At 37.2% G+C, this 17,263-nt stretch overlaps 3 protein-coding genes across 7 annotated transcripts; 2 read left to right on the forward strand and 1 right to left on the reverse strand.

Moving 5' to 3' along the window:
• Positions 1-369: 369 nt before the first annotated feature.
• sst6.2 (somatostatin 6.2) lies at positions 370-1,914 on the forward strand (the record flags this gene model as incomplete). The annotated part of the gene is made up of 3 exons (XM_079803170.1): positions 370-469; positions 789-965; positions 1,711-1,914. Exons 2-3 carry the CDS (start codon positions 816-818, stop codon positions 1,912-1,914), a joined length of 354 nt encoding a protein of 117 aa, XP_079659296.1. The 5' UTR covers positions 370-469; positions 789-815.
• A 1,301-nt stretch (positions 1,915-3,215) lies between these two features.
• On the reverse strand, positions 3,216-7,800 carry tardbpa (TAR DNA binding protein a). 4 transcript variants are annotated; one of them, XM_079803168.1, is made up of 7 exons: positions 7,113-7,800; positions 6,790-6,953; positions 5,990-6,130; positions 5,607-5,792; positions 5,432-5,516; positions 4,499-4,645; positions 3,216-3,752 (listed from the first exon to the last, which is right to left on the reverse strand). In XM_079803168.1, the coding sequence occupies exons 1-6, from the start codon at positions 7,351-7,353 to the stop codon at positions 4,551-4,553; spliced, it is 912 nt and encodes a 303-aa protein (XP_079659294.1). In that variant the 5' UTR covers positions 7,354-7,800; the 3' UTR covers positions 3,216-3,752; positions 4,499-4,550. The 4 variants fall into 4 exon arrangements, with proteins under 4 accessions (XP_079659294.1, XP_079659295.1, XP_079659293.1 ...); XM_079803169.1 differs by having other exon boundaries at positions 5,607-5,777; positions 7,113-7,782; XM_079803167.1 differs by having other exon boundaries at positions 4,499-5,516; positions 5,607-5,777; positions 7,113-7,782.
• On the forward strand, positions 7,203-16,941 carry ciroz (ciliated left-right organizer protein containing ZP-N domains). Of its 2 annotated transcripts, none has more exons than XM_079803165.1 (11): positions 7,203-7,855; positions 8,980-9,062; positions 9,150-9,251; positions 9,683-9,807; positions 9,900-10,043; positions 10,123-10,161; positions 10,250-10,387; positions 11,594-11,678; positions 11,777-11,973; positions 14,423-14,546; positions 14,713-16,941. In XM_079803165.1, exons 2-11 carry the CDS (start codon positions 9,056-9,058, stop codon positions 14,955-14,957), a joined length of 1,206 nt encoding a protein of 401 aa, XP_079659291.1. In that variant the 5' UTR covers positions 7,203-7,855; positions 8,980-9,055; the 3' UTR covers positions 14,958-16,941. The 2 variants fall into 2 exon arrangements, with proteins under 2 accessions (XP_079659291.1, XP_079659290.1); XM_079803164.1 differs by lacking the exon at positions 7,203-7,855 and adding an exon at positions 8,067-8,898.
• The last annotated feature ends 322 nt before the right edge of the window (positions 16,942-17,263 follow it).

Here is a 17,263-nt window from a genome sequence, read left to right on the forward strand (position 1 = left end):
AATAAAGGCTGTAAAAAATAAGATTTCCTCCTGGTTAAGTCACACTGGCTACACTTGTATTGTAAATCCACCTCCAACCTGTTTAAAGATCAAAGATCTGAACAGAGAAGCAGGTGCCTGTCATAAATGTGTGACCAAAGACGTCACTCCTGTGTGAAGTTTTTCAAATGGTCCAGCTATTTGAGAAAGCTTGTAACAGCTCGACCAAGTACTGGGGGAACGTGCAACCTATAAACATCTTAATATCTTTGTTTAAAATGCTACAAGAATGACAGAACGAATAAATCGCAGGCAGATGATGCTGACTCATCATGAGGTGATTCAGCATAGGGAGAGCCAGCACAGGAAGTGAATGAATTATGCATCAGCAGTGGGGAGGAGTCAGAACAGATGAAGTCCGACACAAACACGAGATGCTGCAGTTTGAGCTGACAAATACCAAAGATCAACACCTCCTTTAAGAGCTGATGTATGTATATAATCAAGCATGATTCATCTTTATGCATGATTACAGTTGTGTTAAGGTGACTTCAGGGTGCCTTTTGGAGCATGTGGGGATTGTATTTGTTGAAATAGAAATGTCATACAGGAATTATGAACTAAATGAATGTACATTTGATATGGATATCATCACGATTTACCCTTGAAAATGTGCACGATGATGTCCCCACAATAGTATAAAGATAATAATATAAAATAGTCCAGTTATTAGTTTACTAAACGCATGCCCTCTTAATGAACAATAACCTGATTTTTTCCTAATGTTTTCTTATCCTGTACTGTATCAGTATCTTTTGTGAGTACCTCTGTAAAACATGACAATGGGATCTGGATGGGACAATCGTGTAGCGGTCGAGAGAAGCATGTTCATTATGCGGATGCTGCTGAGCCTGTTTCCTCTGGTCCTTATGGTCTGGAATGGCGAGGCGTTACCTGTACCAGACAAACTATCACAAACCAATGAGGCGAGTCTCTAATTTTAGGCAAGACACTACAGGCAAAACTACTGTTGTATTTGTGTCTGTAGAGTTCGATTACTATCTCTATTTCAGTAGTACTTGCATAAAACTTTCCAGTTTTAGTTTTATAACCTGCAGGTTTTTACAGAGGGGTTTGTTCATATTTAATTTGCCTGATTTGTTTAATATTTTATTCCTGATTTATGGAGTAAAAAAAAAAAAGAAATATCTGAAATCCTCTGTAAAAACCTTTAACTCTATGTCAACAAAATGAAAGATTTCTGAACCTCTTATCCAATGAAAAATATTTAAACAACATTTCTGAAAACTTGTAATACAAACAATTGCCTTTATTTATTTATATATATTTGGTATTTGTCATTTATTTATATATATGCGCATGTGGACATATTTGTTTAGGGTGACCAAACGTCCTGTTTTCAAGTCCTGTCCTGGCCCTAATATAACAATTTTCTATCCATACAGAGGGGGCATACTTTAAATGTATTGAAATTAATAAGGAATCTTTAAGTAAACTTCGAGTATCATTTGAGTATCTCATTGCCGGGCCGAGTGTCCTGGCTATCGGTAATCTAAATATGGTCACCCTATATTTGTTAGTATTTCTCAAGATGGATATCATAAGCTAAAAATAACTTTACTGCAGTGTTGTAATACTGTTAGTGCTGTAAAAATCAATATAGCAGTGGTCTAATCCTCAAACCCACATACATGTATCTTTTTTTTCTAGATACTTACCAAAGACCAAAATGACTTGTTGAAGAAGATGATGACAGAATTGGCAGAGCTGAACCTCACAAGTAAAGAACTGGCTGGTCTTGACCCTGATTTTCTGAATGGCACACTGGGAGAGACGTCTGTTGTTGCACAGCCAACCCCTAAAGATAAATCTCCATGCAAGCTCTTCTACTGGAAGACCTTCTCCTCATGTTAAAACTGGAAAACAGAACAGACACTGAGAAGTCTGCTGAAATCTACAGTCCTGCCTTTACAGTTTGCCAATATAACCATACATTGTATTGAACTTCATATGAATCCCTTGGCTTCCGCTGTTCCTGTATTGTATTTTATGTCTGATGACTTTTGAAAGAATTATTTACACTGAGACATGCATTTACAGAGCGGAACAGCTTATTGTTTGAATTAACAGCAATCTTCAAATAATACAGTGGTCTTTTGCATGTACACTTTATACTGTTTGACATCCACGCCTAAACGTGTAATAAAAGTTCTACAAATGTCTTCATGTCAACCCTATAACTTTAAAATACATTCAAAACCATCACTAACATTATGCTAGGTCATTATTCATTATTGCTTGGTTTAAAAGTGATCATTACTAAATGTTTTGGCACCACCTAATGTCAACTTCTTGTAAGTGTATCACAATTAAAACCTGACTGACAAAGAAATCATCTGACAGGTATGTAGTATTTTTGTAGGCTACATTTAGCCTACTGTATATCAAAGGCAAACTGTAATATTAAACAGGACATGTGGCTTTAAAATGGATTTTCCGTGTTAAGTTCAATCGACATAATTTGTAACACTCGATTATTCAAAAATAGCTTTGCCTCATTATCAAATATTAAGATACTTACAACAGTAGTAAACAAATCCCAACAGGTTACGTATTGAGTCTGCCATAAGTCTTCGAGAATTGTTAACGCTTTTAATCAACTTGCTCAATCAACGCACGTGACCCTCCTGTTGCTATAGTAACAAACACCGCGGTCACAATTGAGTAGTTGATGGATATTGTTACATGTCCTTACTAAATGTTATGCCCTTGCTATAAGTGGTAACAGTAATAAGAGGCTGTGTGACTAATATTCATCAGCTGTCGAACAATGTCTTTAAAGGGATAGTTCACCCAAAAATGAAAATTCTGTCATCATTTAGTCACTCTCAAGTTGTAACAAACCTGTATACATTTCTTTGTTCTTAACAGGTTTGTTACAACTTGAGAGTGACTAAATGGTGACAGAATTTTCATTTTTGGGTGAACTATCCCTTTAAATCAATAAAGTTTAGTAAGAAAACGTATTAAGTTTATAATTATATTCAGCAGTTACTTTCTTAAGTGATTTTTTCCACAAACAAGTTAGTAAGTTTGCAATGTACTAAACCAGTAGTTTACATTAAGTGAGTAATGTGTTTAACACTTCAAAAGACTTGCATGATATGTTTCCAATTATACAACCTTTCAGGTAAAAATAAAAACAGATACATTCCTCTATGTATGTTTATTATGCATTTTTGAAAAAAATGGAAATCCTGTCAGTGATTCACGTCATTGATAACAAACCTCATTCACAAAATCCTATCCGCTCACCCACAAATAGGCCTTTTCAACTTTAAGTAAACTATATTTACAGTAGGACAGATCATTTGACAGCAATCAAACAAAATGACTTAAAAGCAAGATCAATGACTGCATTGTGTCTTGCGTACAACAGAGCTAGAAATACACAAGCATGGATGTCAAGTTATTTGTGATGGGACTGATCCGTTGGAACACTTGGTTTAACTCTGCTTTTAGATTGCCTTGTACTGTCATGCACTCCGGCCAATTGGAAATTGTCCATTGAAATTTCAATAAGGATTCCAGGGAAATCTGGTTACAGTGAAGTGACGTAGTCCCTTTTCAGGTTAAAGGCATACAGCAGCAGTCTCCACAGATGGACTGTGTGAACTTCAGTCTTCAGCTCTCCCATTACTGACTTCACTCAGGGTTCTGAGGTAAACCTGGCCCAGCCGAGTCCAACGTTCCTATACATGCGAATTAAATAAGTGTTTGCAATTCAATTAATGTCTTGAAACAAATAAGCCACTATCAAAATAACTAGTCAAATTATAATTTTTTTTTTTTATTTGAGTTCCCTTAGATTCACAAAACATATAAAAAAAAGCATTCAAAACACAACAAAAGCAACCTCCTCTTGAAGCATTCTTCGCTTTCATCATCAATACATCACCCCAGTTAAGCCACATTCACCGCCCACTCCCAGAGCCCCGCCCACAGACAGCATCACATCACGCTCACACATGAGTTCAGTAACAGCGAGATAGAACACACACCATACACAGCACTCACATCAAATTAAGCAAGAACACAAATACTTAGTAGAGCACTTAAACATTCCACTACATATCTTTTTTTTTTGGGTTATAATTTTTTTTTATATATATGTTTGCAGTATAAGAAAGGGAGGAAGGAAGACAGAACAAGAGGGACGGAAGAATGTAAATGAATGTCCTTCTGATGGTCCTACAGAAAAAGAAAAAAACACTCGCTGCCTCTGTTCACACTCGCTCACACAGGTTCTTCTCACAGCCATCACGTGTCGCTTTTCGGCATCGCACACTTGCGTTCAAGTTCTCTCTCTCTCTCAGTGCGTTCGCTCATTCAGTCTCTCACTCGTGGCGCACCAACAATCCATCACCATATCACTCTCAGCTCTCAAAAAAGCGGTCAGATTACATCCATGAAAAGGGGAAAAAAAGACAACACCCACCGTCTAACACAGTATATGCAGAGTGAAGCTGTGCTCTTTGATGACAAAGCATTTACACATGGGAAGAAGGGAACTGATACTGAGATCGCTCGAACATTGCGGCCAACGAGGGGCTTCTTCCCGGGAAATTGGAAAAGAGGTGATGAACTGTAGAAGAGATTTATGAAGGCTTGACCATAAAAAATGTTGAGGGAAAAAAAAAACTGCAGAGAACAACTCAAATTGCTTTCCACATGGAGCATCTTTAAATGTACTGGATGCTCAGATATGTGGGCTTACTGAAAATAAAATGCATTATCCATAATGGAAAGAAAAATCTTATAGTGTTCATTTCAACTCCTAACAATTTCAACCACTAAATGAATCTTAAAGAGCAATCATTACATGTATACGAAGAACATTCAGAGTTTTACAAAATCAAAGGCATATTTAAGGGACATAATATCTGACTAAACTTTCTTCTCTCAAAATACTTACCATACAACCTAGATATTAGGATACTTCATGACCGAATTCAAATCTACATTCCCCAGCTGGACTTTGTTTCCATGCTAGATCCAAAGCCGGAGTTGAACCCACTGCCTGAGCCTGAATTGGTACCCGCCCCCCACCCGAGACTAGCTGAGCTGCCAGGGTTGTAGTTATTGCTGCTTGGGTTGTAACTCTGGGTCTGATCTCTACTAGCACTGTTCGGCCCGCTAGGAGTGGTGCCACCGGGGGCTGTCTGATTCTGCTGATTGGCCAGCATTCCCATCATGCCCCAGCTACTCTGGAGGGCTGCCTGAGCAGCTGCCATCATGGCTGGATTCAGACTAAGGGCCCCAAAATTCACATTGCTGTTTGGACTGCGACTACTGCCAAAGCCCTGCCCCCCACTGCCAAAGCCCTGCCCCCCAAACCCCCCGAATCGCCCACGATCCATCATTTGCCTACTATTATTGTGCTTAGGCTCAGCGTTGGAGATGTGCACACTGGTCCCTTTGATGATCAGGTCCTCACCGCACAGAGACTGGGCAACCTGGAGGGAGGAAAAAAAAAAAACATCTTTAATATGAGAAAAGAATGAGAGCCAGCAAAATCACGAGACCGAGAGAGACAGGAGACTGACCTGATCATCTGCAAAGGTAACGAAGGCAAAAGCTCGGAAAGGTTTGGGGATGAACACGTCCGTGACTTCGCCATACTGCATAAAAAACTGCCTAAGCTCATCGGCTGTCATGTCCTCCGTGCAACGGCCCACAAACACTTTCCTGCATCTCATAGGCTCATCAGGGCCAGCCTGTTCCAGGAAATACTAAATCATTTGATAGAAAACAGGGACTATTCATGCATTGTTCATAATGACAAGGGCATCACAAAACACTTGAAAGATTAAATGTATGCATGTTCAAATTTAAATCTGAAACGGCTTAACGCTTCTAAAGACAATTAACTTATAAATATATAATCAAAATATGAACTATGTGTTACGTGACGGTGTTGTAGACATACCTTTGAGTTGGGGAGTTTGCAGTCGCACCATCTTCCATCAATCATATGCCGTTGGGACATGGCTTTTACTTGCGTTTCGTAGTCTGTAAATCTTACAAAGCCAAATCCTTTGGAATTTCCAGTTTTTGCATCTCTCTTCACCTGAGGGAACAGGTAATGCTCAGCGTTACAACGCAGAACGCGTGATACATGGCTACATTCGAGTAAGAGTGAAACCAATTCTGTCAGTATTTCAAAACCTGTTTGACTCTTTCATGGAACTCCAAGAAGTTATTTATAGCCAAATTCTGAGTGGCTTTTTTGACAATATTCCCCTCTAAATTGTGCACTATTTAACTCTATATTTTTAAATTAGAAACAAAGTGTTTAGGCAATGGAGCAACAGTTTTTAAAATCCAGTTTATGGAAGGCAGATTGGTGCCACCTGGTGAATATAAATTTAGACATTATCAAAGACTAATCTCGTGGCGGATTTGAAGATTGTATTATATCCACAATTATTTTTGTATATTCATTTAGGGATTGCCACAAAAGTCACCAAGTTCCATACCATTCAAATGAAGTAAAAAAATCAAAATGTAAACATTTTCGGCCAGACGGCCACCGGAGTGGGATTTTAGCTTTTTTCTAACTTTGTGTGAAAAACATTATTTGATAATTGTGCACAAGAAGTGCCTATTTTCATGATGTTTGTTTCTTCTCCATGGATGAAACCCCATCATATATGTTTGGAATGACATGGCGGAGAGTAAAATTGTGTTTTTTTTACTACTATCCCTTTAAGGTTTGTTCTTACTAACCTGCACCATGATCACCTCTCCAAAAGTGCCGAAGTAATCTTTAAGGTCTTGCTCTGATGTTTTCCATGGCAACCCAAGCACAATCAAATCTGAGGTCTTCTGCACACCTCTCTTGATCTTCACAGCCGATGCAGCATCCATTTCATCCATCTTCCTCTTGTTATCTGAAACGTGCATTCGTTTAATGAAAATCCAATAGACTGAATTAACATACACATGAAAATGCATTAGGACTGGTCTATGCAATGGATGGCATAATACCATATTTTAATATGACGTCCTTGTAGATCAAATAAACACGACATTACCAGATCTGATCATACCTTTTGGATAATTAACCACGTACACCAGACTGCCCCAGTCTGCTTCGGGTGCATGAAGAACCCCCTCCACTAGTCGGACCCCTCTCATGCACTGGGAAACGGCGCTACGGTATCTAAGGCCGCAAGCACCGGGAAACTGCGCGGAGACTGTGGAGAGAAGCACGGTGCCGTCCTCCTCGGACGGGATCTCCATCGGCTCCTCGTTCTCATCCTCCGCGACGCGAATATAACACTCAGTCATGATTAACGTTACACCGATAGCTGTGCTAACAACTTCCGATCAGATCAATAATTCAGCTAGAAGATAACCAACCGAGCTGAAACCGAAACTAGTAAACCGGAGAGACTTCAAAAGTAAACGCAAGCAAAAATTTGTTGGCAACAAGTGTTGAGTCTGTTGTTAGCGTGCGACTATTGTCAATGAATGCGGTGTGCCATTAGCTAAGCTACTTGCTAACCGCGCGCACGTTAGAAATGAATGACGCGCCGCACACTGTTCCCGCCAAATGCCACGCGTTGCAAATTCCTACTCATCGACTGTCACGTTACGCTATTATCTACCGATTGTGATTAAAACAAGCGATTTAAAGTAATAAAAATAAAGAAAACGAGTGGAACAAATGCATCCAGTTACTGTTGCGACCCTCTAAAAACTGATAAAATGGCCACCGAGATGCGTCACTGAAGGAATGACATCATCAGTTTGGAGCGTCTCATTACAGCGCACGGAGGGGTTTCTAAATGTAATATGTTACCTTTTTTTAACGTATAACATAATTTTTGGCATACTGTATCAGTTGGTGTGATTCTCTCGTGTCTGTTCATAATTATGCTGGGGCGGTGGGGTTGTAATGTCTATTTATAAAAGACTGAAATAATATATAATATGCACGAATCCCCTGTAATGTTGAAAGCTTCTCCTCATATCTTATCTTACAGGTTCGTTACATCATCAGACCTAGGCAAGAACAGACAAAAGCACTGTAAAACAATAGATTTAAAGACAAAGGCCTGTAATACAGTGCAACGTGCAATCGAGGTGTCTAAGGATATATATATATCTCATAGGGTGAATTCAGGTTCAATCGCAAAAAGTGTCCCAATCAACCTGAATTCACCCTGTATGTTATAATGTGTGATCATTTTGTTTGTATTGTAAAACTATCACATTGTGGACAATTGAAAGGCTTCATCTCACAATGTGTACTTTCACTTGGGGGATCTGTGATGGTTTGTTCAGCCGTCTCATGGGTGTTGTTGGGAGCTACAATTGTTTTTATAGTTCTGTAATGGCTAAGAATGACAGGACCAGATTTACGCAATGCTGCCAACAATGATTTAATCGATATTCAGTTTACCGACAAACATGCAATTTTATAGCAAAATCACAATTTCGCAATGGTTTACTGTACCACAATCTTGCAAAGTTCATGATAACAACTGTTAACTGAAGTGACCAAGACATTTTTATTTGGAAAATATACATTCATTAATTTGGAAAAGCCTCATGTGAGGCATAATAACTAGTGAATGAATGAAAGGAAGAGAGATTTTTATTGCCATGCAGGTGCAGGTTTCCCTCCTTCTCCATTGCTTTTTTCACACTTTGTGCATGTTGTATAATTTTATGATGAAGTGGGTCAGTCTTCCTTGCTCTCACACTCACCTGTAACTTAAAAAGCCAAACACAGCTGACTTGTTAGCAGTATAAAAGCACTCTGTCCTTATGAACCAACGTGCAATGAGCCATGTCGCTGATGCTCACAAGGGTTTTACTTATCGTGGTGTAAGTAACTGTATGCTTATGCTTTAAGTATTTTGTCCTGTATTACTAGAATTATTATTGTTGCCTTTTTGCTTCACACAGATACTTCATTTTGCCCATATGGGGAAATGTTTTGCGACTTCAGAAGAGAGACTGGGAGGGCAGTCCATCTGCAAGCATGACAGGTAATTATTTACAGTATGTTATAGTCTACAGTATGTTATAGTGCACTAAAAGAATTAAGTAGAAATGACTGATTTTCTTTTTCCCAGAGGGTGATGTGGAATGTTTCTCTGAGTACATGGAACTTTGGATCCATAGAATGAGAATTGAGGGATTGAGGCTTTGGCTTTCTGGAATATTAAGGATTCAAGGTGAGATAAATGGGCATTGAATTACTGAACTTAACATATTGATCTATGAACACAGTTTTTTTATGAAAAAAAAAATCATTATGGTATCCACATTACATATTTTACACTTTGATATAATTATTTTGTCATTTATTCTTGATAGGACACTCAAATATATGTAATGAAATAATGAAAAAAAAACAAAGGAATATAATGAAACTTGAATTTCCTAATTGGGGGATACATTAAGTACATTTAATATAATCTAATAGTATATTGAATATAGTATATTATATAGAAACCAAATAAACTTATGTTAACTAAAATTCTGTACTGTAAATATTATAGACTTTTCTCAAAAATACTACTTTTAGTATATAGTGAGTGTGAGTATGACCACCATTTTAAACAGCAATAAATACATAATTTTATAAATCTCTTGCTCTTTCCAGTGGGTCTGGTGTCCATGGAGAATCTAAACCATCAGCTGTCTTCATGTGGGTTTGCCCTTCACAGAGATCTAGACAAGAACTATATCTTCAGAGTCATGTACAGTGGATGTTTTGTCCAGTTAGAGGTCAGAATATGTCCCTGTTTGTCACTGAAACATATTGTGTTGAAGGTAAAAATCTGTCCATCACAGAATAACATTTGGTAGTGATTTTTCAGCGTGGCAGTTATGTGATTGTGCTGAACCTGCTGAAGAGAGTAAGTCGTTTTGGAGGCAGGACTCAAAAGTTTATGATGAAGTGTCCAGCGGTGTTAGCGCCTCCTAACAGAGAGCACATCCAGTGTGATTCAGACTTCATTCGGGTAAGAATATGTGATAATTCCTCACTTGCTCTCTCTTTTTCTCTCTTTTCATGTTTTCAAAGCTCCTTTTGTTTTCAAGGTTACCAGAGAGATCCCTGTGGATAACTGGAATAATGAGGTGATTTCTAATGAAAGTTGATATGTGATGTCACAAAGAGATGAATGGATCTAATGTGAAATATTTCTGATGTGATTTTTTCACTCAGCTCGACTGGTCTCTGGCCTTGAGAGGGAGTCTAGTAGTGGCTTTGGAGGATTCCAGTCTTATTCAAGTAAATGTTAAAATGCATAAACCAAACATAACAGTTCAAGGAAGGAGGGGCACCGTCTTAAGTCCTGTGCAGGTAAGACTGAGCTGTCAGTTTGTGGCTGTGAGAATTTGTAATAGTTTAGTAATGGATACAAAAAAATCTTTCTAGAGTGCATATTCTAATATAAATTGATACTGTGTGTCTATGTGTCTGTATTTAATAAATGAGTTAAATTTAATCAATTAATTAAAATAAAAGTTGATTGAACAATTAGGCTGTTACCTGTACATTTAAATAAATCTTGTATTCTCAATTTTAAGCCATAATATGTATAACTAGGTCTACAATAAAATATTAGGGAATATAATTATACAGTATACCACCATACAAAAGTTATTTTGTTGTTGTATTTTTCTGCTCTCCATGTCTGCATTTATTTGATCAAAATACAGTAAAAACAGTAATATTGTGAAATATTATTACAGTTTATAACTGTTTTCTATTTTAATATATTTCAGAATGTAATTTATTCCTGTGATGCAAAGCTGAATTATCAGCATCATTACTCCAGTCTTCAGTGTCACATGATCCTTCAGAAAACATTCTAATATGTTGATTTGCTCAATTTATTTATTTAGTGTTAATATAAAAGTCTTTACTGCCACTTTTGATCAATGTAATGCGTCCTTAATGAACAAACAAATATATACTGACCAGAAAGTTTCGAACATTTCTATATATATATCAGACATTCCAAAAAGGGAAAAGGGGGGATTTATTATTTTCAGTTTGAGGAGTTGTTTTTTTTTTTGGGTCACTTTCGTTTGTTTTTTTTGCCCTCAGCCCTTGTTAATTTCTGACCCTACTTGAACTTGAATTATTTACTAATGTCTGCCACCCAGTGGTTTGTAAATGAATGGCATATTTTTGGTCCTCGGATGCTTATTTTGATCCTTTATGTTTTAGTTGAGTTAAAAGCTGGGCTGGGTGGGGATTTGGGAGTGAATTTCAAGAGGGGACTTGTTCCAGTTCAAAATGTCTTTTATCCACGTAATAGCCTCCAAATGCTATGCACATTTCATACATATAGTGGGATTTACTGCATCTATGGTTTAAAGATATGAACAACACAAAAGTCTCCAACTAGGGTCCCCCAGTGAATCTCGGTCATTTCCACCACTGGTTGAAAGTAGCTAAACTGGCTAAAGAATTGCCTATAAACCTCTTATTTAATCCAACGTGTACTTCAAATAACGCAGCGGCATGTTTATTTGCATTAAACATATTCTAATCTTTTAGGTTTTCAAATCTGAAGGACATTTCTTACCTCTCAAACTGGTCAGTGGCCATTATGCCTACAGCATGGAGGCAACCTGCCCAAATGGTTTGTTACTATGGTCATATCAGAGCATTTATCTTCCTTATTGTGCAAATTTTCTATCACTTACATATTTGAACAACCATTCTGCATGTTTCTTTCAGTGCACCAGTTGCCATCTAAGGACACGGTGCTGCATGTCTATAAACGGCGCATGGGTTTGACCAAGAGAGGTGGATATCAAAATGAGACCCTGTCAGTTAGCAGTGTGATTGTGGAACAGACCGACACATTCACCTGGTCAGAGACGAGTGATTTTGTGCAGCTTGTCATTCCCACGACCTACATTCAACAGAAAAAGGTTTGTAGTGTATAACTTTATACATTAAAGACTTTTCTTAAAAGTAAATTAATACCTCTATTCAGCAATGTTACATTAAATTGATAAGAATTACAGTATATTAAGATATCTCAAATGTCACAAACGTTTTCTATTTCAAATAAATGCTGTTCTTTTAAATGTATCACAGTTTCACAAACACATTTAGCAGCACAACAGATTTCAACTCTGATAATAATAAGAAATGTTTATTTAGCAGCAAATAAGCATAGAATGATTTCTGAAGGATCATGTGACACTAAAGACTGGAGTAATGAAGTGGAAAATTCAGCTTTGCCATCACAGGAATAAATTAGATTAGACTACAATGCATGTTTGAGCTGTTTTAACTGAACGCAACTTGCAGTGGCACATCTAAAAATATGTCAGTGCCATTGTTTTGTCCCAAGATGCACATCAGTGATGTTTTTTTTCTAAGGCAGATTTGTCAGATTTACTTAAATGTCTTAATTAAACCAAGGCCTGATCCTGGCATAATCTAAGCCCTGTCTGTGAAACCAAGCCTACATTTTTTAATTTAAGGCCCGGTTTCACAGACAGGGTTTAGACTAAAATCTAAAATCCCGCGGGCGCCACCTAGCTGTGAAAAAATTAATTGTCATATTTTTCAAAACTACTGCATTGATCAACACAAAATAGTGTCATTTGAAAGCTTAGAGTCTAAACTTTACAATGAATGTAGCCATTATGAGTATCTACAAAGTAGTGATGAGTTATTTGCTGATAAAAAAAAAAAAAATAATAATAATAATAATTTATGGAGGGGGGGGGATTATTATGTTCTGCAATGTGTCAATCACATCATACAGCTCAGATAGTCATGTGTCATATGTCATTTGAAAGGTCTCACAGAGCAGAATACAACAAGCCTAATTGTTTTGGGCTTTGACTAAACTTTAAGCAAGTTTTTGTAAGTTAAGTCTGACAAGACCTATATGTAAATAATATATACTGATGCAGCATTCACGTGGCGTTTTTCACTTGTAACTTCATGAAACGTGGAAAACGACACATCATTATTTAGATCTAAAGATATTCCTCGTTGAAGTATGACACACAAAAAACAGCACAGACACACATAAGCAGAGTACAAAAATAACAGTTGCTTAGACTTAACGTTTTTGCTGATAACTTCATGAAACAAGCTCCGATCGTAAAAAATGGCACACCCTGATTTACACGATTAAAAAGAGACTTTTTATCAGCAGTTTCTCAGCAATAGATTGTCCAAATATAATAAAACATTTATTTTCTAAAAATATAAAAAGTGTTCTAACAAATGATACCTACCATTTAACTCTTCTTGCTATAGTTTTGGAGTCTTTAAAGTTGTGTATGTCACTCAGAAAACAACAGTTTTATACATTATTTCTGTGTGTCATGGACTGAACAAAAAGGCTACCTTTGTTCTAAATGCTGTAACTTTTGATTACTTTATGCAATCACCACAAAATGCAGACTACATTTAGGGGAACATAACCAAAAAAAAATTTTTCTATAATAATTTTTCTAATAATTTTTTAAAATATGCCTTTTATCAGCAGTTTCTCAGCAATAGATTGTCCAAATATAATAACATTTATATTTTCTATATAACACATGATACCTACCATTTGACTCTCCTTGCTATAGTTTTGGAGTTATGAGTCTTTAAAGTTGTATATGTCACTCAGACAAAAAAAACTCTAAAAATACCTTCAGGGCTTAAGGGGTTAAAGAAAAACTAATAGAATAGGTAAGTGCTAGTCTTAATTGATCAGGTGTTGCTGGAAAAGATGTGTCTTTAGATGTTTTTTGAAAATGGCTATAAACTCAGCTGCTCGAATTGAGATCGGCAGGAAACCAATGGTTGTCTTGTTCGCAAACACCAGTGCCTTGAATTTGATGCGAGCGGCTATTGGCAGCCAGTGCAAACTGATGAAGAGAGGCGTGACATGGGCTTTCTTCGGCTTGTTGAAGATCACCCTCACTGCTGCATTCTGGATTAGTTCAAAGGTTTAATAGTGCATGCCGGAAGGCCAGCTAAGAGAGCATTACAATAGTCAAGTCTGGAGAGAACAAGAGCTTGGACGAGGAGTTGTATGAGCTGCTCTGATAGGAAGGGTCTAATCTTCCTAATGTTGTATAATGCAAATCTGCAGGACCAGACCGTATCTTTTATAAACATGCTTTAGAAAAAAACATTACTGGTGTGCATCTTGCGACAAATCAATGCCATTGGCATATTTTAAGATCTTTCAGTGCACGTTGCTTTCAGTTAAAACAGCTCAAACATTCATTTTAGTCTAGGACTAGCTTCAGCTATATGTGTGAAACCCGGGTATGAGTTTTAAATGTATTTATAATGTGTAATTGGGTTAAATCATGTAATTGGTTAAATTCAAGTATTGTTTTTTTATGCATCTTTTAGGAGTGCATTGATCAGGAAGGTGAGAAACTTAAGCAACATTTCTACAAGATAGATGCTGTTCTCACCTTTAAAGAGACAAATCACAAAATGCACTGGACCATGGAAAACACCTCACCATGTTCAGGTTAGTGTCTGTCCTAAAAGGTTTTTTTATATTTATTTTTTTAAATAAAAACCAAAATTGCACAGGGCCATTGAAAACACCTCATCATGGTTAGTGTCTGTCTCCTTGACTGTTTGAATCCTCAATCAGGTATTCAAAACTAAAAATTGATACAATTGTTTTTCAGAGATGTTAAAATCACATTTGATGCATGGTGATCCAAAAGAAGCTCATTTCACAACACGTTCACCTGAGGGGAATACAGACGAGCCAGAAGCTCCTGTTGATTCCAACAAAGAGTTTACTCCTCCCGTGACACTAAAGACTACAGCATCACAGACAGCAGATGAAGCAACCAGCATAACCCCGGTACCAACCCAACAAATCCAAACAACTGAGGCTCTTAGTATATCATCCCGTCTTTCACCATAAATGGAAAAAAAGTGACTGCAGCTATACTTTATGGCCTAAAGCACGACAGAGATCTCTCCAGAAGTTCATCTGTGCATCATTTACTGAGAGGGGCCGTAATGCACAACGGATGGAAACGCAGGTACCAACTGCATGTGTCAGTGATTTTCCATACAACACTATTACAATTGGTAGTCCATTAATCACAGCAGATGTAATCACAATTTGAAATACAGCTACACATTTAAGCGCCATTTTCACTCAGACTGGGATTTACAACACAACAGTCAAGTGGACCCATGCATCTTTTCCGTTGACAAGCAAAGTGCCATTGGAATCACATGCGGGGAATGATTACATCTAAGACTGTGTTGGTCATACCAGTTAAAAACAAGCTACTGTCTCAAAACTCTCTCAACTGTTTGTGTTTCCTCTCAGGAGTAAACATGGAACAGTAATACATTTTGCAACTAGCATAAACAATTGGTGTTTATTCTCAAGTTGTTCACTAACTATTCCTGTTGCTTCCCTGAAAGACAGAACGTGCCTGAGAGTTTAGCAGTTGACATAATGTAATATTATAGTGCAGTTTCTGTAATATTTTTGCATTATAAGGTTATTTAGGTGTATTTAGAGCTATATAGATTGTTTATCTATTATGTGGCTCTCTGGAATACTTTGTTCTAATTGGTCTGTCGCAGCATTCAGCGATCTGAAATTTCCTAATACTCATAGTCAGCTATATATTGCTGTACATCAGTCTGATTATTTGGGTGAGAACTCAGGACCTCCTTGAAATTTGTTTCCAAAAAACTATCAGTTAATAGTTAAACTAAGTACACAAAAGCCACATTCATTTAAGTATGTTGATATATTATGGTGTATAATTAAAAGAAATCGAGCAATGTTATTTCTTTCACTTGGTAAACTTTTAATACGCAATAATAATAAACAAATAATTCAACATAAATACTTAAATATATGGACATTGCACTTGCATACATTGCTCGTATCACACCACAAACTCGCTTGTTTCTCTCTTGTTTTTTACAAACCCAACTGGTGTCATCTTGCGTCTCAGTTATTGATTCTAGTAAAGATGACTTCTGTATTAATATTACTATAATAATTGTTGTTAGGCCGATGTTTAGTATTGTTTTGCACTATTTTCTGTGTATTATCCCTTACATAGAGTATCTATGTAGATATGTAGGTATATTGAATACTGCAGGTTTCTTTCTGGGGAAGCAAATTACAGATAATCTTGTGACTGGCGCATGATCTGGATTAATACAGTACACAGTGTTTGACTAAAACCGATGATGGGGTGTTTGTGGACAACCACCAGAGATGTTTTCTTGCTGAAGCCTGGTGTCTGACGTCAACATAAGAGCGTTTTTCCTTCAAGGATGTGATCTCCGTTGTAAAACTGTAATTTTACTGTACTATTGTGTGTCATTAGTTATACTTTGATGCTGTCTAGCAAGCTCTATTTGGTAGTATGATGAACAGCCAGAAGAGGTCAGTGTTGTTCAGTGTTTGGCTTTTGCGAAACATTCCAGCTCACTTCAAGACAATGATCAGTGTGTAAAACTTAGCAAAAATTTTGAGGTCAGTGTCAGTTGCTCTAAAGTGCACATGTATATATTTTTCACATGCATGACTGACGCTTTATGGCCATAATTTATTTTACTCATAAGACATTGATGTACATACTCACTCATATTCAGTGGAAAAACAACCTCAAATGTGAGGTTAGTTAATTTGCCTTTACTACGCAATTTCCCACGCTTGAATAAATTCAATTAGACTTTTGAAAGGGCAGGCCATTTTAATGTAACCCAGGCAAGATATTCTTCTAAATTCTGAGCATCTGGAAAAAAAGACCACTGAGACTCGTAAAATTTATTGTGATTACAGTCTCGATATTTGAGCAAACCAAAGAACACCCTTTCTCATCCTAATTGTGTTTGTGTCTGAAAGTATGTGTTCTATATTAAATGACAAAACAAGAGCACATTTGTATGCGTTGGATAATGTGTCCTCTAGAGCTTTGCACTCCGGCACGGTGTAATTCTCACCCAGGGGGTCAGAGGGGGGCCACACCGCCAGGGTTTTCTTTGGCATCTGTTGCATGAACTTGTGAACAGGAAACACAATAACAGCACAAAGTACACCAACATCTCAAGTCTTTCATGTGGCTGTTTTGAGCCATTATGTTATTAGTGTAGGCTTAAAAATTCCTTTCATGTCCTCCTCCTTTTTTTTCATATGAGTTGCACATCTGTGAGATGTTTGAAACCACGCACTGGTTAAATTCTGCATTG

The sequence above is a fragment of the Gobio gobio genome (assembly GCF_949357685.1).
Source record: "Gobio gobio genome assembly, chromosome: 21".
Classification (NCBI taxonomy): domain Eukaryota; kingdom Metazoa; phylum Chordata; class Actinopteri; order Cypriniformes; family Gobionidae; genus Gobio; species Gobio gobio.